Source organism: Solea solea, chromosome 14 (assembly GCF_958295425.1).
Source record: "Solea solea chromosome 14, fSolSol10.1, whole genome shotgun sequence".
NCBI classification, from domain to species: domain Eukaryota; kingdom Metazoa; phylum Chordata; class Actinopteri; order Pleuronectiformes; family Soleidae; genus Solea; species Solea solea.
Genome location: NC_081147.1, coordinates 24,404,445 through 24,429,343, shown reverse-complemented (window position 1 = coordinate 24,429,343; position 24,899 = coordinate 24,404,445). Strand labels below are relative to the sequence as shown.

Genomic DNA, 24,899 nt, shown 5'->3' with positions numbered 1-24,899 from the left:
TCCGGTTTGCCGAGCACAATGCTTGACTCGAAAAGGCAATAGTGTTTTAACGTGTGCATATAATACACTGCACATTTACTGAGCACACAGCTATTGTCGCCCCCTGCTTTTTAGCAGACACTGGACAAGACGCATCACACTCGCTGTCTGACCCCTCGGGGACACATTCCTGCATACAGAGGAAAAGTAAGGGAGCGTATGCATAATTTGTCTCTGCCTCTTTTTTTTTTTTTTTTTTTTTTTTTTATTACAATGTCCACAGGTCTCTCTGTCCCCATGGTGTGGCCCATCTGTTTTCTCTACTGATGCCATACATGTGTAAAACATAAGGAGCTGACGAGCGATATGGCCTTTTATTCTATGCTCTAGGGCTTCAGCGGTGAAGTTTCTGGTTCATGTTTTGTGTATTCAGACACGCTCCCTGCAAGTGCGGCAAATAATAGGGTGTATGTCCCTGCATTTTAAATTTAAGTGACTAGCCCCGATGATAATCTACGAGGCTAAACAAAGGTGTTGCACTGCGGGATGTGTGAAGCGAGCGTCGCGTGGCCCTGCTGATAAAACAGTATCCTGTGAAAATCTGTCATTAGCCCATAATCTGTCTTCGGGCCATTTTGTTTGATATTTAACACATTTTTTCAAATCTCTCTCCATCTCATTTAAGTTTCCTTGATTTTTTCGTTTTCTTTTCATCATGTAAAACACAGTTGTTTACTTGGTGCAACCACAACACACTCTCTGCTGTATAGTCTTTGAATTTAGATGTTGAAAGTGTCTGCTCTCCATTAGGGGGCACAGTTGACCTCATGGACAGGACCTGAGCATGACTGGGAGAGACTGAAAGCCTCATTGAAGCTCTCACAAAAGCACGGAAATTTGCATCCAGGGTGAAAACTAAAGACTAAAGAGTTGATGATTTATTTTCTTCCCTTGAAAAGAATGAGGTAATTTCTTTGGTTCAAGAAAGTGAAGGACAGCTAATTTGTCATTAACCCCCTGGTGGAGCAAACCTGAAAGAACCTTTGGCGTTAGAATATGTTGCTTAGTAACTAACTTCCACTTCTCTGAAAAGCCTCCAACAATATTTCAGACAAGGGAAGAAAGTAGTTTGACTTGAAGAAGAGGGGAGCCGAGTGTTGGCTTCAGTAGCCCTTACACAGGAATTCATCTGGTTTTTTCATGTCCTTTCTTTCTTTCCCTCTCTTTTTTCATTGCCCTTGACTGAACATTGAATGGCAGAGCCGCAGATAGATTTTTGGGCAGTTGCCTTTCATGCAGATAATGCCATTTGATGGAGGCAAGTGTTTGATGTGCTGCGGGTACAATAAAAGAATCAGGCATCGAAGGCCAGTGCTGATTTTCGCTTGGAGAAAAGCTGTCGTCGGTGATAACTTCATCGCTGCATGTGGTCGGACGTGGGGTAAATTCAGGAAAGGGATTTAAAAAAAAAAAATGCCCAGTCAGAGCTGCATAGTTGGCCCCCTATTGAGCCATGGAGCCTGCAGACCATGGCTTGGAGGTCTGTGATCTACCACTGGCATTGTTAGACTTTCTCTCTTCTCTCTCCCTCAGAACCGAAATGACCCGGCCTTTCTAGCAGGATTAGTGGGCAGTTGCTTTTTGTAATTAATGGATTTTTTTCTCTCTCTCTCGCTCTCTTCTAAATGCTATCATTTGAAGCCTATCAGATATAGAGTCTTGTATGTTGTCTTCAATCACAAAGCTAATTCAGAGTAGATATAGTTCTGGTTTGAGGCCAAGAACGGTCCTTTAGGTGCATGTGTACGTACTGATCTCTGGAGCTGGAGCTCGTCAAGATGGAGTTTTTGCACAGAAATGAATCACTTTTGTAAGTAAATGTCAATCAAACCCTTCAAAGTCTGCATGCACTTTGTCAGATATAACATTTCTTTAATGTACAGTGTGTAAGAATTAGTGACATCTAATGGCATGAATGCAGACTGCAACAGGGAACTACGGTGGCCTTCATATACCAGAAACTACTTAAAACTATGTGAGTGACAAGACACTATAGTTACAGTTTGGTTACGGTCAGAAAACTGTTGCTCCTCGTCCTGCTACATCCACCAGGTGCGGACCTACAGCATATGAGGCCCAATGAGGGAAAAACACAACTTACCTCAATTAATTGTACGTCATACAACAGCAGGCCAATTTAAAGAGCCATTTAAACCATTTTAACGACAATAACACAAAAAATAATACACATTTAAAGTGCTAAATACGACCTGTGAAGGGAATTATATATCACTTTTAATCACTAAATTATTCAAATGGGCTACATATAATAATAATAATAATAATAATATGGCTCTAACAGTGATCATACACTGAACCTTTAGGGGTTGATTGAACTGAAATTCTTTGCATACACGGCTGCATTGGACCGAGTCCACTGCAGATGGCAAAAACAATACGACTCGAGCTTTATTCACTTGCCACTTTTTTGAGGCAGCGTTTTCATACCAACACTCGGGCCCATCTTGTTTATCAAACAGCTTAATTAACAGCTTGAGTAACCCTTAGCAGCGAGTGTTCTGCGAGAAATAACACATTTGTTTTGCATCAGTCTGCCTTCACATTTCCTTCCCCTTTGTCAGACTGGAGGTGAGAAAACTGGAGATTTCAGAGGTGGCCAATTATATGGCAGCAGAGGAGAAGTGGGAGCGGGAAACAGGCAGGAGGATGTTGTGCTTCACAGTAAATCCACCTCCACCTTATTTTATGTTTAAGGGGATTTTTATTTTTACGTTACATACAGTAGAAAGCAGATGGACAATTTACACGTTGTTTTTATACGAATGGGGACAGCTGAGAACATTTGATGTAGCCCCATTAAAGAAGGCCTAACTGAAAAAAAACAAACCCTTCACAATGTAATTGTTCACAGCTTTTGGTTTACTATGCTGTCAGACACCCTTTTTTTTAAAGTATAACAGCTGAGCTGCCGCTTCTTAACACAGTTAATAACAGTCTGTGCATGGAGGTAAAAGTATATGTCGGAACCAATACGGTGCAAATGAGAAAGTTGCTGTCTGACAGCGAATGGAAATGTTCATGATGTAATGTACGGTTTAAAAGCTAGTGATGTTTTTATTTTAGTTGGGCCTCCTAAAACATTGGGTTCTCTGTCCCTGTTCATATCAAAAACCTACAGGAAAGTCGTGTTCTGGTTTCCGTCTCCCGCTCCAAACAGGCAGCATGGGCTCATATCTTTTTTTCTTTTTGTTTATTAATTTTTATTTTATTTGTTAAAGTAAAGGTTTATAAGTTACTTATGCAGAGCTGGACCCAATTGCCGTTCTGGTGGTCTGACATCATCTTTTGTGATGGTATTGATTGAGAGCCCCCTAGAGGAAGGAATTGCATGCTGTGGATTATTTATTTTTATATATACATATCACTTTGACTTACTGAGTTATTTTCTTAATTTTAAAATGTGCTGAAGAGCTTACACTGTTTTTTTTAAACAGTTATTATTTCAGTTAAATTGGTCGAATAGGTTCATTCAAACCAAAGTTCTTGCTTGCTTTAGTTGGTAATAAGTAATTAAGTAATTAAGTAAGTAGTAAGTCATTCTTTAGTTTGTCAGCCATTTTTTTTTAGTGAGCAAAATAAAATAATCTTAAAATAAAATAAAATTCTGCTCACACGTGCAGGTGTTGCATGGGTGGAGGTCATCATTGACCCCTGATGAGTTTCTTTTTATTTAATTGACCATCGCACCCTCTCTCTCCCCCCTCTTCCTCCCTCTTCCTCCCTCTCTCTCTCTCACTCTCTGTCTCACACACACACACACACACACACAGGCAGAGGCGCTGATAGGCAGAGCAGTGGCGACGCTGAGGGAAGGAAGCGGCGGGATGCGCAGTTTATCAGCTGACAAGTGCAGCTCGGACAAAAGAGCAGCTGAGCGGCTGCTGAGCCTCCGCATCCTTTAAGCGCGTGACTTTTCTGTGACAAAACACTCACTCGCGCACACGCACATCCCGCCGAGGGGGAAGCATGTTATTATCAGTGGTGTTTTCCTCCTGGAAGAAGACAACTGTAGCCTTCTGCTGTTGGAAGTATCCTGTGTGAGAGAGGAGAAGGAGAGGAAGAGGAAGAGGAGCCGCTGACTGGGAAGGAGACACGTTTTTCCTTGTTTCCACACGGAGCTGGAGCTGAAGCTGCAGCTCTCTGTCCACGACTGTTGCTCAACTGAGGGCTTTACTGACACATGCGTGAGTGTCCAGCTGCACATGCGGTGATTGTCAGAGAGGAAGACGCGCGCGCTCTCCGTCTGCCCCGCTGCTGCTGCAGCTGCAGCCTCCTGCAAGTTTGGACTAAAAAAACACGCACCGCTGGAAGTTTATGTGCCGCTGACAGGCTTCAAACAGGTCAGTTCTACGCTTCCATCATTCTGCATCTAACTGTGTGTCACAGTCATTTAAAGATACTGCAGAATCAGTGGGTGTTTTATTCAATAGTGTGGGTCTGACATGGTTCGGCACGCTCTGTGGGTAAATATCCTGCAGGACTAAACCTGGAGCCCCGGTTCCCTCCTCTCTCTCTGTCTCTCTTCCTCTCTTTCACCACATTTTGAGTCATGCACCCTGTGGATTTGGATGTCAAATTCCGTTTTTTAATGAGTACAAGTGTAGAACAAGATGTTAACACATCCAATACTGGGCAAGTATTGGGATAAGTTCAACATCCCGCCTCCCAAGATTTGGTTTGCAATAGTCTCTCATTATGTGCTGTGCACGGGATCATTTGTCATAACTTTGTGCATTCAAAGGTCTTTTTAAATGTCATCTGTGGAGGGAAATGTAGAAAAATGTCATCCACGGGGAAGATTTTTATTTTTTTCTACAGAAGTTCCATCTCCTTTTTTTTTTCATAAATAAGTGATGGCAATAAGAACCTAATCTGCCAAACCAGTCTCCATCACCTCTCACCATAATGTCCTCCTCAAGACCTCTGACCACCTGACACGGTGGGACGGGCTTTGCTCCAGAAGAGTGAATTTATCTTCACATAAAAGAGCATATAAAAACCCTGAAAGCCTTACATGGGCTGTGAATCACCTGCAGAGATGACCAGCTCACTCCAGTAATAATTCAAGTGGCGATGAGCTTACACACACACACACACACACACACATCTGCAGCCTCAGGTGCAGAAGGTGGGGAAACTTCATCAGAGCCTCTCAATGAATTTGTAAGAGGCCTCCAGGAAGGTTGTGTTTATACGTAGAATTTCGAAACCTCTCGAGTCTCTTGAGCAGCCTGCAGAAACTTTTACCGCCAAATTTTCTGCATACAGGCACAAACGCAGGTGCCCGATAACCCGTAGATGTATAAAAGCCATGTATAATATATGATTTGGATGATTTTAGAAGCGATACTGTAGTAGGAAGTGCTGATTTCTTTTTAGATGTTCAGACGTCAGGTGGTGGTGGTGGTGGTGGTGTGTCTCCTCCTCTCTTTATTGTGTCTCTCAGCTACGACATGGTGCCTCGTCTTATAGGCTTGAGTTGGGGAGGAGTGATGTGATTTTGCCTGTGTGACATACATCAGGCTAAACACAATCAGGCAAACAAGCATGTCCCTCGTCCCACAGTCGCCCATGAGGACATGTGTGTCGTTTATCCGGCTAAAGTGATGGATGGCTATTGTCCTCGCAGTGCTGGTGAGGAACTGCAGCATGTTGAGGCCATTTTCTCATTTATTTATTTATTTATTTTCCTTCCATTTGGCTCAGACTTTAGATCTTCACCCCCCATCTGTGTCTGAAATCATTACGCGCACTTCTATTATCGTATGAGCGTTAGAGATGTTGCTCAGCGTGAAGTGGCGAGTGTATTGTGAGGGGAAAAAATATCTTCTTTCTTTTTTTTTTAACAGAGATCAATATTCTCATCTCCAATCTTTAGCCTTTGGCTGTGTCTCGGGCCTCATAAGGACATCAGCAACAAAAAAAAACAAACAAAAAAACCCTAAATAAAATAAAGGACTTCCCATTAGAAAGGGAAACAGTCCGTCTTCCTTGTGCCAGCCTGTAAAAGCATTACAGTGACACTTATTGGGTGATATTGAACATGTGGTTTTTCTAATAGGGCACAAGTGCTGTTTGCATTATCCTTGTTTTCCGAGGCACTGATAATAATTCAATTTGACCGTGCTGAATGAGACGTCACAATCTGTGACGCTGACTGCTCTGGCGACTGCGGCACAATCCTGATAAATGAAGTGAGTCGTGTTCAGACTGTGGAGAAACACACCTGGAGTGAGATAGGACCCTGGTGAATACTCACGTTTCTCTCAAGAAAAATAAATGTTTTTATGTGTTTCATACACTGAAGCACTGAGACATACACTGTGACCCTGTCGTGGTGCCTCAGCCCTCCGCCTTAAACCTCACTGCCCTTTAATCCCACTAATCAAAGCAATAGACTACAATTTCTGATGCTGCAGGCGGTGTGAAATTCCGGAGATGATTTTTTTTCCCTTCATTTTAACTACGTCTGCGGCTTAAAAGTCGTCAAAATTAATTCCAAAATATTTGAAGAACTGTGTACACAGCGCCGCCACCCCTCGCTCCAATCCTTAAGTAATTTCCCCTTTCATTATTCCTGTGGAGAGTTTAATATTCTGTGTGATGAGAACTGCCTCCTTCAGGGATAATGTCGGCTCCAATACTGGCCCCCAAACACTTTTATAGATTGTTGAGGGACAATCAAGATGACTCGTCTACCCTCGGTAAGAATTGCTCCTCTCAGATATCTCGCAGAGATGGCGTGAGAGTCGATGCAAAGACCGTGCGTGTCTATATAATACAGTGTCGTATCACTTGTGGATGCCGACAGCCGCTCAGACGATGACCTTATGAATTAAAACAATTGATGTGGCAAACAGAACAGTGGCGCTGCCTGTTCCAACATGTCAGAGCAAACATGTGAAGGTTAATTCAGCCTGACAAACTACCCTCAGTTCCCCCGCGCTCAACGGATCGGTTCCATGTCATATTTACTTTACATAATTACTGGCCCTTTAATCTGTTACTATTAACACACAGCCTGCCTGGCTATTGTCTGCCGCACTCTCCCTTCACCCGTGTTCGCTCTCTCCCTCTCTCTCGCTACATGTTCCCGTCTCCTCCCCCGAGAGAAGCCAGACATCATGATAAATAGTTGCCATGGAAGTAAAGCATGCAGTGATGTGTTGAGGGTCGTGTTTTTTTTTTTTTTTTTTTTAAAGAAATCTAAAGAAACCTGGATTTCAAAACCTCCATCAGACAACATGCTTGTTTACTGACTTTCAATGACCCTCAGGTCAGAGGATTATTCGGGGTTTGGTGCAGCAATGTAATACTTACAGCTAAGTTAACCCTCATGGCAATATGAAGAAAAAAAAAAAAGTTTTTCTCTGCCTCCAAGTTGCCAATTATTGCAGAAAGTCACCCTATAGGATTTTGGGGGGAAGGAGATTGCATGTTCTTGAAATGTGCTTAGTGTAGGAATATTTAGTGACAGGACTTGATGCATTACCATTGTAGTCCTTAACTACATTGTACCATGCATGAGAAAGAGAGCGAGGGGGATGTGTATGGATGTGAGCACTTTTAGACTCTTCTTTTGAACCCTCACCTTTTTGTTTTTCTTCCCAGTGTCTACATGTATAACATTTTTTTTTCCTTATTCCCCACGCGATTAAACACCGATTGAATTAAAACACGGTTGCCTCAAAGAGTTTGAGTTACAGCTAAGACTGCAGATGGAGTTTTACATTAGGATGAAAATTGATACACATGGCATTTTCCATCTCGACTATCTACTCAGTATAATGTGATACCTGTCATTGCATGTTGATTGGAAAGGAGAGACGTGTCCTCGAGGGACCGGGTACTGGGCCCGCTCCGTGGCTGCTGCTGCTGCTGCTGCTGCAGACTCCCTGCGTGACCCCCATGTGTCGTGCATAACATAAAACGAGTCCTGCATCTCATTGCGTGCAAATGTGCTGCTGGATATGTGCAGCACATGCGTGGGAGTTCACGGACAAAACAGCCCAGCCGGTAATTGTTTATGATTAACTGGGAGCCATTCTTCGGTTCATGAGTAAGTTGGATTAAAATAAAAATATAAAATAGCTGACTTTCAAGCTTTGTCGGCTCTTGGTTTTTACTTCAAAAAATTTACTGCTGCTGCTCTACGGCCAAAGGAGGCTGAGATGAAAGCCACCTGCGATTAGCCACAGGATGCTGTCCTGCTGGTCCGGCTCTGGGAGCAGCACCACTTCACACTGTTGTAACCTACAGATTAACATTTATGGCTCAGCGTGCACTGGCGGACTTTCTGGGTCAAGACCAAGTGGCAAGATTGAGGAGTCGGCCTGACTTTGTAATAGTACATCTCTCCACTGCGCTCCGGGCTGAGTGTGTTGCGATGAGAGCCAAACAGAAATGTGCTTAGCTCTGTCACAGGGAGAACAAAATAGAAATGCATTGTGCTCTCTGCTTGTGTAAATTGCCTTGAGTGAATTCCTGCGCGGTGTCGAGGTTCAGGCCCAGTGAAATACAGACAATATATCAGGAAATGTTACATATTTAAAGAGCGGTCCCTGGCAAACACTTTGTCACTAGCTACCATACACATGACCAAGTCTGCCACATAAATCATCATTATATACTGGTTTTTATGTCAATTTATATTAAAATATTGATGGGAGGTAGTTTTCAGTTTCGCGTTGAAACACTTTTTCTTCCCTTTCATGTGCTCTAACTCACCAAAACTCTTTTTTTGTGTGATTTCTTTGGCTATATTTGCAACAAAGCAATATTAGCCCAGCAGGAGGTTTCCTAGAATAGTGTCAACCTGCCAAGAGCCTCGGATTTGGTCTTTTGTGGCCCTCGGACAGCCCAGTGGGAAGTTGGGCGTCAGCTAGGCTTGATGATGGAGCTTCTTGACGGCCTCAATAATTCAGTTGATGCAAGCTCTGTCGTGCTGAAAGCTGCAGGTCTTAGGGGGGGGCGACCGAGATGGAGGCGAGGAGGAGAGGCTGGTTCACATGGAAACCCAGTCAGCAACACTTCCTCTTTCTGTTTATTTTCAGCAGGGTGCAGAAGGGGGAAAAAAAAGAAAAGAAATATTGAATATCAGACCATTGAGGAGTGTAAAACTGGCGCCTCGGAGTCACGGTAATGGTATACAGGTCAGCAATCTTTGACTTCCAGTGGAGAGTGGTGTGCATTGCGGTCAGTTGCTACAGGGTACACGCTCTGGAAGTTTTACCTCTGGAAGTCAAGAAAGCAACGCAATGTTGGTGAATTTTCAGATTGATGTTTCTTTAATAAGGCTTGCAGTCGCTCAGTATTCTGATCGTGTGCCATCATGACCTACATACTCCTCAAAACGCTGACACCTAAAGAATACAACCCTCCTGTTTGCGTATGCATTGTGTAGTTTATGTGGTGCCACGTGAAACAGTGGATTATTCCGTATCAAGTGCAAAAAAAATGTCTCCTTCTTCTGATTTGATAGCATTAAAGAATTATTTTCCAGTCTTTTTTTTTTTTTCAGTAAAAAAGTTATGTGGCAGTGAGAGCAAGCCAAAGTCACTGTCTGGTCAGACTTGATATTTTCTGGCAGCCACAGCAGCGCAGTAGTGTTGCATTCCAAATACAGTGTGGAAGCGTTCACTGATACCCACTGTAGCACATTTGCCGTGTCTCCTCCTGCACATGCTAAAATGGGGGTGGGTTAGTTTGTTGTACGCTTATGTGAGATGCATTCCAATGATACAACTGTGTCAGCACTTTGGATTTTCCTTTTTTTTTTTTTTCTGCATTCGATTTTGTATTATTTCATTTTTTTATCAGGCAGCCAGGTTTGTCTGCTCCCAGCATTTCAAATGTAGTTTGAGTGAGTAATGACTCTCACTCATGCTCTCAGTGCTCTGGTGATTCACCCTCATCGTCGTGACACAATGACATCTCCAGATATCTGCATTAGACCGTTAAGCAACACTTGCTTTTAATTGAGAGTGTGTAATTCTCCATAAAAAGGGCGTTATTATTATTTCCTAATGTAAATAAATGCAGTTACCTGCAGTGCTTTAGCCTCAGGATTAGCTTATATTTCCCTTTGTTTACCAGAGTCATTGTGGATAGATATGATGCGAGTTTGGCTCTTCTGCTCGTCCTCCATGGCATCATGATTGCTCTGTAGCTTCATTACCATGCAGCGGTGGTATGCTTCAATTTAATTTATTTCCGTAACAATGGGTCCATCGTGGCTATGGCTGCAAATTGCCACAGGTCTGCGGAGCCGATTTTATTTCTGCACACCATGGAGTCGATTCATTATGAGTGAGCATTAGATGACGATTGTTGACACCGTCTTGCAAGATTCTCAATTAGTGCGATTGTGCATGCACATCAATACTTCCTTGGATCCCTCGTGTGAAATAGCGCCGCGGTGATACCAATTTGTGAAAGCTGCAAACTGTGGCCCTTTGAATTAAGAGCGCGCGGTGTAATCGGGAGTGTGATTTGGGAGGGAGCACCTATTTTCGATAAGAGCTGGGTTCAATACCAGTAGCCTTGGATAGACTGCGTGTGTGTGTGTGTGTGTGTGAATGCAGTGAATAACCTGCTATTACCATTCGAGATAGAGGGAGATACTGCAGAAAGAAACCCTACAAAGAAACAGCTTATGTTATATTCTAGTTGTCCATACCTTACAATTACATTTTAAAAAATGAATTTGGCTGTGTTTGCAGGTTTTTTTTCCTTCCTCTTCTTCTTCTTCTTCTTCCCTCACGCTAAGGATTCAATGAATATATAACTCATACTGTCACTGGTGAAGGGTTATTTGTGGGATTTGTAAACACCCCTGCTCAGCTTATTATGTTGTATCCTGGCACTGGCAGTTGCCGTTTTTTATTATTCAATCCACACGGACAAAAAAAAAAAGGAACAATAAAATGGTGAGGATTAGACGCTGACCGCTAAGATTTACCAGCGACGGACGAGGAAAAGTAAAAAAAACAAAAAACAACAAATGAAAACACTGAGTCGAGCACAGCTTTTTGGAGATCTGCTTTATACACGGTCACATTAGCTGTATTTGTTGTCTAAAAGTGCTGAAACTATGAGGAATAAAGGCTCCAAGCTTAGTGAATAATCTGAAGTGGCTCTATCAGAGATTTTCATCACTTTAACTTGTGAATATTGTGCATCATACACGGAGACAAGGGACTAAGTGTGGTGCAGGATTTCATCATCCTCTCCCTGCTTGCAGTAAGCTCATCCGTCACTAAGTTTGCTAAGGATATAGCTGCCACAGAAATTTAATTGCTGGTAAATGCTGTGGTGATTTTGTTTGCTCCTTTCTCCCCCAACTCACTCGCTTCCTTTCTCTTTATCTTTACCCAACAGGCTCTTCAAAGGTCTGTTATTGCACATCGTTTGAGAATTAGGAAAAATCCAGTTTTAGTTTTATACAAAAAAAAACCCAGACGTCCTGCACTCGTTTAGGATCATAGTAACTGATGCTAAAGAAAGAAAACGAAGCAGTAGTTGATCAGATCTTCGGCTAATCACAAACAATCATTTTGACTATGATTGTCGGTTATTTTGAGGTAATAGTACCCAGAGTTCCTGTTAGAGTTTAGGCACCGAGCCCGTGTAAAGAACGGAACACAATCCGGTTCAGATGGCATTCAGAATTCATAGAGTCTGGGCAACGTGATACAGACAAACATTTCTGTGTCTCCAAAATCTCTGGTGTCGAGGAGAGGGAGGGGAGACAGGCAGCATCTGATGGAGCACTGCACTGGTTCCTCCTCTCCCCTTCTCCAAGTGCCGGGAGGCAGAAATAAAAAGAAGAACTGAAGAGAAACTGAAAGAGGAGAGGGGGAGAGAGAGTGAGAGAGAGAGAGAGAGAGAGCGAGAGGGAGGGAGGAAAGGGAGAGAGAGACTCGACAAGATGAATTATGCAAAGCTGTCAGAGGCGGCTATTGTTGGAGGTGCTGGCTGTGTTAAAGAGAGCCAGCCCTGATCTCCACCAGCTCCATCAACCACTCTCTCCACTCCCCATGGCTGATAGTCTGATCTGTGCTCCGGCAAATGGCCAACAACAAGATGAGAGGAGGATGGGGGGGGGGTTATGGGGGGGAGGAGACCAGCCAGGCCCACATGGTGACAGGTGGATTGTCTTGGAGGGACACAGCAATGACGACAAGTACAATCTTTATTATGGTTATTTACAGAGGTCAGCGACAGGGAGATCGGAGCTGATACATACGACGGCCGCGCAGAAATATAATTATCGAACAAAGGCTTAGTCGAGAGTTGCCATTTCAGCAATGTGGTCAGCTGTGGCTACTCCTGTGTTGTAAAATGCTTTGTCTGCTGAAGTCTGGCATGTGTGCCAACGCAGTCAAACTGCTGTGTTTGTTTCTTCACTTCCAACACAGCGTGGAAGTTAAAACAATGTTCATTAACACTGGTTTAAATTGCTTAGATAAGATGCTGCTAATAGGCTAATTTATTGTTGCCAAAAGTGATTATTATGATCTTTACTTCCAAAGTTTAACTTTTCTATTGACAACGTCCAGTCCATGGCTCAAATATCACCAATATGGACACTGTTAAATGTTATATTTGTTTTATTGATTTATTTGACACTCTTCCATCTTAGTCATGTGTGTAGGACCACAGCTAATTTGCAGTCGTCGTCCCTGGTTCGTACCACTCACCACCAAACGTAGTGCAGTTACTTTCACAGTTCATTTAATGGCACCAAATCCTTATTGCATTTTCAATTGCTCTGATGCTTTAATCAATGATAACTGTTTGTGTTTGGGACTTTCTGAGACGCAGATGATTAGTGTCCCGCCAGCCTGAACCAAATGGCCTCCACTCGTTTCATCACATGCTTCTTTTTTCTTTCTTTTTTTAGTCTATAATGTGAGAATCTGAAGTATTTAAAGTGAGACTGAAGGGTGAAACTTTTCTTACCCAGAGAAGAGGATGTCTTCCTTCCTTCCTTCATTCATTCATTCATGCATTCATTGTAAATTCTGCTTCAAAATCCACACACTAGCTGCTTTGTTTCATCTGCTGGAGAAACATGGCGGCAGCTTCCATGATGCAAAGATCCTTGCCTGTGTAAGGCTTGTTTTATAAGGACAGTTTTCATTGTAAAGCAATTATACAAACAGAGTTATGGGCAGTCTGTTCAGAATCTGCCAATACACCCTTCTAATTGTTCCTTTAAGTGGATTTGTTGATTTATTAAAGAAAGTTTACTGCTGAATAATTGCTTCAGCGATGATGCTGGGTCACTTTTTTGGAAAGATTTGACTCCGCGATGCAGACACAGTTCATAATTGGCTAATCAGGACAGTCATCCACCAGGCAGTGGCTCTGCATGTAGCATGGATCCACTTTCTAAGGGGAGACTGAATGTAAATGTCACCGTCTCTGCGAGGTTACACTGTGGGCGTCTTCACAGATTGATGACTACATAAAATCACCACCTCACCCCACCCCCTATTTAAAACCATTAAAAACTTATTTTCTGCTAACCATGAGTAATGGTTTTATAGTGTTTTGTTTATTTCATGAGGGAATGATTGTGCTCTGCTCTGCACTTTGAAATGGGGGTGGGGCTAAGGTGTAAAACCAAAAAAAAACCCCAACAAAAAAACAGTTTTTCTGTGATTGGTGAGAGCAAATGTTAGAAATGTCACACTCCTTACCCAGGGGCTTCTTGATCAGCTGTTAACACCCCCCTTCTCTATTTATGTCGTACCAATTTGAGCCAAACTAGCCAGTAGGCGGGCATGTAGAATACTAACGAGACATTTCATGCTCTCCAGGAGAAGTGTTTCTGTGGGAGAGATGGAGGCCCGTTGCTGTGTGTGTGTTCATGTATGTTACATGAACACAATGTCCTAGGAATAAAAGGTGTATGCCGTGGACCCAGTGCAATTCTTTTGTTCATGTAGACTTAAATTTCCAATTACAAATTAGCATAAACCAAATCTAGCACTGCTTACTTGGGAGGGGGAAAAGATGTTTCATAAAAAGACTTGAGAATCTTGCATTTTATGACACATTGTTGAATTATGTCACGGTGTTTGCTTAGTCACAGATGAACAAGAGCTAATGAATATTGAACTTACATGATGGTATAAGATACTTTATGAAAGTGTATCAGCTTCAAAAAGCATTATGTATATCATTACTTTCCTGCACCCAATTCAAAACCAACACCACAACATTGATTTTCTAATATTTCACATTATAGTTAGTGTGTAATTGTCACAAATTCATCCCGCCGGCCAGATTAGACCCTGTTGTGGTCTGATTCTGGCCCACCGGCCATAGATTTGACATTCCGTGCATTTACGCTTAATTTCGGGTTTACAGGATACTATCATATTTCATTTGTTTCTTTTTCCCGATATTCAATACAGTGATTTTGTATATATATATATATATTTTTTTTTAATAAATATTACCACATTTTATTTATTTATTTCCCTATTATTGTTAATTATTTAGCCTCAGTTTGTGTGATTGCCTCGCTGACGCAAGGCGATGCAATTGCAGCACTTGCATCACTTCATTCTCCTGAATTTGTCTGTAATGGATATTATATATACATCACATCCAGTTCCCAGAGTTTGCTCGAATTGTTTGACCAACAGTTCAGAACTATAGGACGCTGCGTTAATGATGATGTAAAACTGATTAATGCTCTGTCTACTGGCTGATCAATTATTTGACTGTTGTGTTGCAGCGCCAGTTAATTAACTTATCAGACCGGCAGCGCTTCAAATAAAGTTGCTTCATTCTGCTTAAAGCATCAAAAAAAACCTCAGTTTGCTTTTGTGGTTTTTGATGAATATCATATTGAATTCCATTTGATATAATGAACTGTGTAATGTGAACCAAAAACAGCATGAATAAGGTTTTCTATTTGGTTGTTTCCTTAAAAATATCCTCAAGTTGGACGCATGAAATACTCATTTTCTTGTTTTGGATGGATAGCATACATGTCCGACATGAAACAAGTAAATCTCACTTAGGTCCTTGAAACTTCTCCGGCTATGCCGAGAGCCAATTGACTTGGACACATTCGGCTACAGCATATTATACAGATGGTTTATGGTTTATGCCTCGAAGAAGTGCAGAGGTGTAGGACGGCGCCGGGCGTCGGGGGGGACTGTACTCAACCGGCATGGGAGTCGTTTGGAGCGCGTGGGGCAGCGCTGCGTAGATCATGAACTGTCTTTTTTCCCCCCTCTGCCTCGCCGGCTCACCAGAGGACCTCTGTATGACACTAATTCTGCAGTGTCGACTGTTCCACTGAGCGTTCACGGGTGACCGACTGTCCTGATTCAGCCGCATGATCAAGACTAAAAGGCGAGCGGTGTAGAAGTGAGCGGTGGGGGGGAAAAGTTACAAAGAAACATGGATCGGTGGAAGATTTTGTGCTTCTGATGAGCTGTGGAAAAAAAGAGGGCCGGTCCGTAGAGGAAAGTGGGGATGTTTATACGGGGACATGTCTGTCCACTTAAGGGCTTATAACCGATTATGGCACCAATCTAATTTCTCCTGTAGTGGAGGCTTGTGGCTCGGTGGGCAGTGTGAGCCCTTCTCTCTGCCGGGGGAATCTCTTTACAAGTCCATAAAGACGAGGGGATCGTAATCAGGGAGGCTTCTGGGCGTGTCCGCTTGTACTCATCCTGTACATGAATCTGCCAGTCTGGACGTGTGTGTACAATCCTAAAAGGATGAGATACGAGCGAGATGCGACGTGTGTGTGGTTGGAGGGAGTGTTTGGAGTCGTCTGTCAGGGTTACAAGAGAGTGTGTCACTGATTGCATCTCAGCCCATCGGGGGGAAACAGAATGATAACTAGCAACTCTGTGAGAAACTTAAAGTTAAAGAACAGCTCACTATTTTCATTATCCCCAAAAAAGCCTTTATCCCTGAATTCTTGCCACAACTGCTCTTAGTTTTTTGGGGAGAGTCTCTCCGGGGGCCCGGTGCTATCTTGCACTTCTTACACTATCCTGGCTTCATTGCGAGGTTTTGATGCTTGATGTGAAATGAAGTGGATGTCATTTGGGGAAAGCAGGAATCGGATACTCTGTAGTCTTGTGTGTGTGTGTGTGTGTGTGTGTGCGTGTCGGGAGGTAGTGGAAAATGGCTGGTAATAAACACTTCTGACACACCGGGGCTCTCATCCACATTCCACTCAAGGGTTTTTTTTTCTTCGTGTTTTTCTTTTTCTTTCAGCAGATTAGTCACATTCTCGAACGCCTCGTCCACATTTGAATGCACCGTCTCCACCTGCGACAGTCAAGGATTCCAACGCTCGCATATCTAATGTTTGGGCGAGCACACGGCCAAATCGCTGTTTTCCAATGCGAGGCACATCGCTCACCGCTGCGGTCGGAGAGGGTGAGAGAGACAGCACAGGGTCACGGGCAGTGTTATTGACTGATAAATCAAAAGGTGATGTACAGGTTTGTGTCTGTGATAGAAATACCGTGTCATATCATTGTTATTTTATGTCGGAGTTCTCCAATAACCTCTGAACCCACATGAATCAGACAAATGTATACGCCCCGGTTGAGGTATGGAGACAAGTATTGATCGCACTGTTCGTACGATACCACACACGAACATGCATTTGTTTTATCATCAATTATCATCTTCTCATTATCTGTTACATTCTGGGTTCATGTGCATTGTGTTTTTGATGGAAATACAACATTATATCATTGTTGAAGTTCTCTATCAACTTCATACATGAGAAAACTGAATAATTACAGTAGTTTTGTAATTAATTTCACCTTAAAAATGATTTGAGCACCTTGATTTTTGAGGTTCCAATCACCTCCATTGTGTTTGAATGGAGGAAGAAATGTGACACTCTCAAATTAAATCAATTAGCTGCTGTGTGCTGTTTTTTTTTGTTTTTTTTCAAATGTGTGTTCAGCAGGGTAAAAAAAAGAAAGAAAGATGATTGACTCCTTTCCCATTTTGAATAATGAGTTAGTGTTTTTTTGCCCCTGCACTGAATCATGCCCAACATCACAAATGCACCATTAACTGTCAAACAAGTGACAATGTGGCGATGGTTCCACTTTTCCACCGTCTTTCACGTCACTCCCTCTCTCCCAAACCTGGCGGTGACTAATCGATTTTTACAGCATCACGTTGGGAAAAGCTGCAGCGTCAGTGGGCTGTAATGCAGGCTGCCAAAATAAAGTAGGAGAAGAAATATAATTGTATAATTAATTTATACACCTGGGTGCCATGTATCCATCACTGCCAATTGGAGCTGGAGCCATTAAAATCCTGCATCTATTGCAGAGACATTTGACCTGGAAGTGAATGCAGTTTGTATCCATTCCCATTTAAAAAAAAAGAAAAAAAGGAGATGTTTGCAGTGCAGATTTCGCTTTAGATGCCAGAGAGGCTTAATTCCTCTCCAGTTATTGAGTCACTAAAGTATTATTTTTTTTTAATATCATCATTTAAATTCTTTGTACATGATCTGACTCTGGGTCAAAATTACAATCCCATCTGAGCTAGCGTGATATGATTGTGTCCAAAAAGGAGCCCACCACTGTGATGTGTTGTCTAATTTCAGGGTCATCCTCCAACCTGTGAATGTCTCACTGAAAGATTCGTTGGGATTTTTTTTTGTGCTTTTGTCTGATGTGAAAATCGTGCGATTCAAAATCGACTCACTGCAGATGAACTTGATTCTGAGGCTAAAACAGGCGGAAAAAAAGTCTTCTTTAAAGAGAAGTCGTGTATGGCAAGAGTTCACGGGTGAGGTTTCAGAGATGGGGGGGTGTGGAGGTGGGGGTGGGGCGGCGGGGAGGGGATAAGTGTGTGCTTTTGAAGATGAAGCAGATGGATTAGTGTTATCTGAGCTCCTTGCTTCCTTTCCTCTTCTCTCTTTCTCCAGGTAGAGTGGGTGGAGGACTGAATGGACTGAAGAAGTGACCCGCAAAGGTTCAGAAGAGGGGAGGGGAGCTTCAGGAGAAGGGAGTCGGTACAAGACAAGGACTCACAACCAGAGGAGGAGGAGAAAGAAGTGGGTTGGAAGGGGAGAAAAAAATAATCCAGTAGCGAGTGTCATAGGAGAGCAACGGTGGTGAAGGGGAGGGAGGTGGATACCCAGCATGCGGGCAGCATGGAACGGGTGAGGGAGCAGCGGCCTTTCTGCTCGCTGTCCAAGAACCAGAGAGACAGAGAGAGGGACTACGAGAGAGACCGGGACCGGGAGCGCCGCTACACTGCCTCCTCGACTGAGCAGGAGGAGGGATCGTGCCGTGTGCCCACTCAGAAATCCTACAGCTCCAGCGAGACGCTCCAGGCCTTTGACCATGACCCGACACGAATGCTGTTTGGAGGCCGAGTCAAGGAGATGGTGCACAAGGAAAGTGCAGAGTACAGCAGGCCAGGTCAGTACGAGTGACCATGCATCCTTCAGTGTGAGGTGGTTATTCAAACGTCCACGTATTCATGTATGTCGTCAGGAAAGGTAATTTAAACGGAGCAAAGATATCATATTTATCACATACTTTTACATATTTTTAAAACAGAATAGATAAAAATAAAAATCACAATTAAAAAAATTAAACATTACACTACAGGTAAGAGTTGCTCCTTCTGATAACATTATATTATCTGTACAGCTGCATGAAATGGTAAAAAAAAAGGTCATTTTGCGACACGATTCATAATTGGTGTGACTGATCAGTTTTGCATCTCTGCTGTTATTTCCATGAGGAAACTAAGTGATCCGATCACAATGCTTTGACATCTTTCAGGTGTTTTTTTTTTCTCCTCAAAGGAGCAAGATTTTCTCAGCAGGTGAATTCCTGCAGCACTGCAGAATTTCATCACCGTGATGTTTTGCCACACGTTTAAACCCACGTGAACAACTGCAGTGTCTCTTGTTTTGGATATTGCACTTGGTCCAATTGCAATTTCGATTATTTTTGTAATTAATTGTGCTGCCCTTGTAGCCCGACAATAAAACTGTTTAGTTCTCAGTTATATATATGAAAAAAAGAAGCTTATAGTCTTATTTCCCAAAAGGGGAAACGTTAGGTAATAAATTGACTTTGGCAGAGCTCAGTTAATACAATAAACAAGTACATTATTGGACAGTGAATTGTGGAACGTTATTAGTAAATGACCAAGGATTCTGCAGTCTTATACTTTACCTTATACCAGTGTGTCATACAGTGTTAAACACAGTTGAATAATGGAATAAACAAAAGCACAGTGGAACAGTAGAACCTCACATTGAGCTTAAACAAATCATGTTAAAATAAGTTCAGCAAATAACTCTAGGCTCAAAATGGCTGCTGCAAAGTGCTCAGATTCCTGTAATTAAAAAAAGTTTGAGTCGTTTGTTCGGTTTTTATGGCACTCCTCTGGCTCATAAGATTGCAATTAGAAAATCTATCCATTACTCCCCTTACATTTTCTTGGTGCTAATTGGTGCCCGTTTTAGAATTAATGGGCTCGTGATGAAGTCATTGGAAGAATGCTACGGTTTCTCCATGTCATTTATTTATTTATTTATTTTATTTTATTTAAATCTGGACATTTTAATGTTAACGACTGTTTCTTTAATCATCACAGTGGATGTTGGATGTCGATGTGTGATCACGTGGAAATGGAACAGGAGCAGACGTTTGCACAGATAATCAGAGATAATCTGCTCTGTCTGTGTCTGTGTGCTTGTGGGATGTATTGAAAATATCAGCATTTAAATATCAGTATTTAGTATGTAATGTATATTTTATATATATATATATGTGTGTGTGTATATATATATATATATATGCACAATACAACACATGAATGGAAAAAAAATGCACTACAAAGGGATGAATGTATAAAATAACATTCACAATACTGGAAACTTTTAGAAGTAAAGTAAAGAGATAAAAATTAACTTATTTATGTTGTTTTTTTTAGCTCAAATTACTAAAAAGTATGTCTTTTGACAGGCGTCTTAATTGCTTTGGCATTTTAAATCAATAAAGATATAAAAAGAAGAGGTTGGAAGGGTTTTATTTCAGGTTAATTACAGAAGAAGCACAATTGTTGTGGTTCTATTGTTACATATCTCGTCCACCAGTCAATAAAAATGGATCTTTTGAAAAACTAAGAATAATATTTTTTTAATAATAATAATAAAAAAAACAACTTGTGACTTTTAATTAGATGTTTGTGTTTATAAGTGTAAAAAAAAATGAAAAGAAGATAAATAATTAAATTTGCTTTAGTGTCTTTGAAGGCATGGCAGGCTGTTATTTTTTATTTCCAGTCAACACCCGAGCCTTAAGTAATGAGCCTTGACAAACAAAAATAAAACAACATTATGTTGATGATTTACTGCCACGCAGCATGTGTCTGATTCACTTCATGAAAAATAAAAAAAATAAAAAAGAGGGATTGGTTTTTTTATGTGTAGTTAAACTCAGCATGCTTCTGTTGGTTCTAAATGTCTCACAGACCTGGGAAATGTTCAAATCTCCTCTTTTTTTATTACTCAGGAGCTTCTTTTATGAGTTGAGTTAAAAGAAAACACTCTTTGGCATCTCGATAAGTTGATGAGTGTTAAGCAGCATGGGAGGATGTCGTAATGGCTTCGCTTTAACAACCTCCCCCCATGTCCCACAGGCTCATAGGTTAAGTGTTTTTTTAAGCGGCCCCGATCTCGGCCATTAACCGCGTTGTTGCTTGGTTTGTTAACTTTACAACTTCTGTCATTCACAGGGCAGACATTTTCACTGAGGCAGCTCGGGATATGCGAGCCCTCGTCTCGCAGAGGCCTGGCGCTGTGCCCTGAAACGGGCCTCTCTCATCCACTCAGCAGCTACTCCAGAGGACCGCTCACCACCGAAAACCATGAACCTGTATCACCGGAACGTACCATGACTCTTTGGGGAACGGGGGCCAAGTCTGGGCAGAATTCATGCCTCTCCAGCCGCTCTAACTCGGTGCTCACGCTCACTGACACGGAAATGGACAATAAATCGGACAATGAGATGGGTGAGTAGGGCACACTTACCCCCGTCTTTTATCTTTAAAAAGCTGACTTGTTTGCGTCCTCATGCTTCCATTGCTTTTCAAAGGGGAGAAATCACTATGTGGTAAAAAGGGCTAGATTATGTGCTAGTGCTGGAGACAGGCTCCTGATTGGCTGGCGAGATCGGGTGTGCGGCGATTGGTGGAGCCGGTATCTGGAGAGGCATTTTGCAGCTGCCTTTCTGTGGATCAAAGGCGTAAGTCCTTGCCGCATGCGGAAAAGAATTTGGCCTTCCAATTGAGTAGTTGCTAGTCACCTGGTCCCTCTCCACAGGAAGCAGAGGAGTTTGATAAAGTTTCCCCATGGGCTTGCGCCTATAGTCAAAGATAGCTTTGTGTGAGATTGTGCTTAGAAATTCTTCAGTGGTTGACTGGACATGGACAATAGCTGATTAAATTGTTTGAAGTGCAAATTTGATCACGCTGGAAACCTAAGATGGAGGACTGAGGGTTTCTTTTTCTTTTTCTTTTTTTTTAAAAGGGCAAACCTTTTGAGGCGATGTGTATATACAGCCGCTGCATATCTGCATTGTTGTTAAACTCCCAACACTTTATGCTCTCTGCGTACCACGGCTTCCTGAAGGCTGACTCTGTAAACATCTTCTTTAAAACGCCATTCATCGCTGCTTTTCAACAGTATTCCTTCTTTTTTTTCTGTAATTAAAAGCATTTAATCTTTTCAGCCTCGTTTCATTCACCAATACGTTCCACCCTTTATAGATTTTATCCTCTCGGCTTCATACGTTTTGAGCAGAAATCTTTAAAAAAAACATTGCTTTCCGACGGTGAGGGCCCCTGACGTTGTACATCACTTACTTACATCTCAGTGTGAGTCAACACACAAACCCTTCCGATGTATGGTTGTAATTATATTTTTAATTTTTTTTCAAGAAACTGATGATCTCAGAGTGGCAGGCAGTTAAAATAATTAGGTTTGATTACACTTTCCTGGGAAGAACATTTAAGGAAATAAAATGTCTTTGCATTCATGTGCTATCAATTCTTATCTGACAACATTTGCTACGTTGTGACATTTGAGACAAGTCATTTTCTTAATGGCAGTATTCATCACAGCCAGCTGTCCCCGGGTGGCGTTTGAGTTTGGGTGGCGGCGGTGGCCGAGTTAGTCTTTTTTTACCTTTTTTCAAAATGCCAGCCCGGAATTCAAACTCATGTGTTTGCTCCAGCGTCTGGCCTTTTCCTTTAGTCCAACACACTGTGTACATTTTATGAGTCACTAAAAGCTCGGCCCAACCACAGGGGGGGGCAGTAAACATGACCCTCACCTCCTTAGTGCTCATCTCCAGTCACATTTCTTGCTCCACATACCAAGCATGAAACCGAATCACGGGTCACTGCTCCATTCTGCCGGACACAAGGCGTCTGCGTGCCGTGTGGTTTTCTATTAAGTCTTGATTTTACCTGAACACACACACACACACACACAGAGTCTGGTTACCATGACTTCAGAGGACTTACATTCATTTCCTGGAGACTTATTCTAGCTTTAACCATAACTACTACTGAACTAACCCACAGATAAGACATTCCCTAGCCTATTCTCTTACTCTAACTCTTAACCCTTTAACACCGAGCGTATAGCGGACGACACGTTTGCGCAATTTGCATTACCGTAATTATGCGACGGTTTGTGCTATGGGAAAAATTCCAACGGTTTCTGAAAGCTGAGGAGGGTTATTACGGTAATTTCACTCGCGCTGTTTCGGGAAGCCGGCAAATCAGCGTCTTTGAGAGGAGAGAGTTGGACATTGACACAAAAACGCAAACAAATGTTATTTTAAATACGTTTTATACGGATTTCAAATTTAACACGCACAATCTGGTCTTCATGTACAACTATAGTGATTTTTCTAAATAAATAAATAAATTGTTAATACAATATTTTAATTTGCAGTGAATTGTAAATAACGGCTAGATATTGGAAGTTATTCTGGAAAAAAACGGGCAAAAGCACTTTTCATTTTCTGGCCCTTAGTCCAGACAGGCATTTTGAGGCTGTTAAAGGGTTAACCAGCTCAGCTAAATGCCTAACCCTAACCTAAAACCAATTCTAACCCTGAAACTAAGTCTTAACCCTCAAAAAGCCGCTTAAAGGGGTGACAGAGCGAGTTTTTGTTGGTCCTCACAAAGATACCCATACAAGAACACTCGCACTTCTTTTGGAAACATCCCCACATGTCTCTGATTGGCTGCCTTTAGTCCTCACTTTCATTGTCTCACTTTCATTCATTACAGAGAAAAGAAAACCTGCCAGGTCTTTATCCCAGAGGCTAGAAATTTAACTGCTACAAACCAAATTCTTTTTTTACACATTATACATTTCTGGCTTTTAATTGCACATCATTTTTCTGAAAGCTGAAACTGCTCTGGAGCGGAAATTTAAAATGTGGTTTTCTGAAGTCATTTTTCCCATCCTTTACATCTAGAACCAGAGAGCAAAGAAAAACCCTCGCCACCGTTCCGCCGATACACATTACCAGATCTTCTGGATGTCGTATTTTTGTGAGGAGGCATTGCACTTTTGACTTTCACTATTTAATGAAGCCGTTAAGAGAAATGACCCATCCAAAGGTTTCCATCAGCTGAATATGCATGCAGAGGCTGCGACAAGGGGCCGTTCAGCCCCACTTATTCATAAATGAACTCAATATTTCATTCTAATTCGCTCTGTTCTACAGTGTTCGACATAGACAAGTACCAAAGCCTCAGCACATGTGCAGAGCGCGCCGTCTGCAAGTGTTAATCTCCCGTGATCTGAGAGCGAGAGAGGTCCGACCTTGTTGGAGATGAGACCTGAGTGGTCATCTCGTAGGTGTCGCAGCTGTGAATGATCCACTTGGGTTCGCGCGCACACGGACCGAGCGGCTTCCTGAAGTGATGCATTTGCATTTTTGTAAACAGCACGCCGGCGTGTATTTTTCACAAGAGAGGGCTCATCCAGTCAAAGTGTTATCACTTGAGCTCCTTTTATCATGATACACTTTTTAAAAAAAACAATTTTTTACATCTCTCGCCGGCAGAATAATCACATTTTAGAAAGAAAAACAAACCGGGCGAACGCATTAAAGGCCGCCACAGCAAATACATGACGTATTTATTGCTGTATCGATGATAACGGATTGTTTATGACGCAAACATGAAGTTATGTGGGAAAAAAGAGAAAAGATGAAATGTATGAAGCAGCCGTCATTGATTTTGCTCTTTAGATAATCCCCCCCGCCACTGATAGAATCCCTCGAAAACAAAATTGATTGATTCACGTGTCTGTTTTATTGGTTTTCTAGTTGGGAGGACTCAGCAGTCAGTGCATCTCAGCGGATGACACCGACCCGTCCCTGTGTGTGTGTGTGTGTGTGTCTGCACGCTATTGATTACATGTTCAATTAATACTTGTCATGTTTGGAATGCACAAACTTCTTTTGTTCTCATTTTCTGTCTATACCTGACAGTGATAGCTTACACACACACACTTAGTGCTCATGGTACATATGTTCCCTCGATGTCTCATGTTACATTAGTGCCTTTGTGACATGTAGCAGCTGCATGTCTGCTAAGAGGGCTTTTATTTTGTTTTATTTTTGATGAAAAAAGGGGGAAAAGAAATCAAGAAATATCTGCATTCAGCAGCTAAAGTGAGGCAAAATTGAACTTTAAACAATTCATTGCCTTGCAAGTGAAATTGATTACCTTTCCTATATTTAGTCAAGATCTTAAAAAGCTATAACAAC

General features: G+C 42.1%; 1 protein-coding gene across 7 annotated transcripts in view; it reads left to right on the top strand.

Moving 5' to 3' along the window:
- Positions 1-3,846: 3,846 nt before the first annotated feature.
- The window catches only part of si:dkey-237h12.3 (teneurin-3), a 165,081-nt gene continuing 144,028 nt past the window's right edge, over positions 3,847-24,899 (top strand). For 5 of the 7 annotated variants that reach the window (XM_058649260.1, XM_058649258.1, XM_058649256.1 and 2 more), the window contains exons 1-3: positions 3,847-4,400; positions 18,005-18,503; positions 20,839-21,114. In XM_058649260.1, the coding sequence (XP_058505243.1) occupies positions 18,233-18,503; positions 20,839-21,114 (547 nt within the window). In that variant the 5' untranslated portion in view covers positions 3,847-4,400; positions 18,005-18,232. Of the gene's footprint in view, positions 4,401-16,317; positions 16,537-18,004; positions 18,504-20,838; positions 21,115-24,899 lie in introns of all 7 variants that reach the window. The other 2 variants (XM_058649254.1, XM_058649257.1) reach the window with 2 other exon arrangements.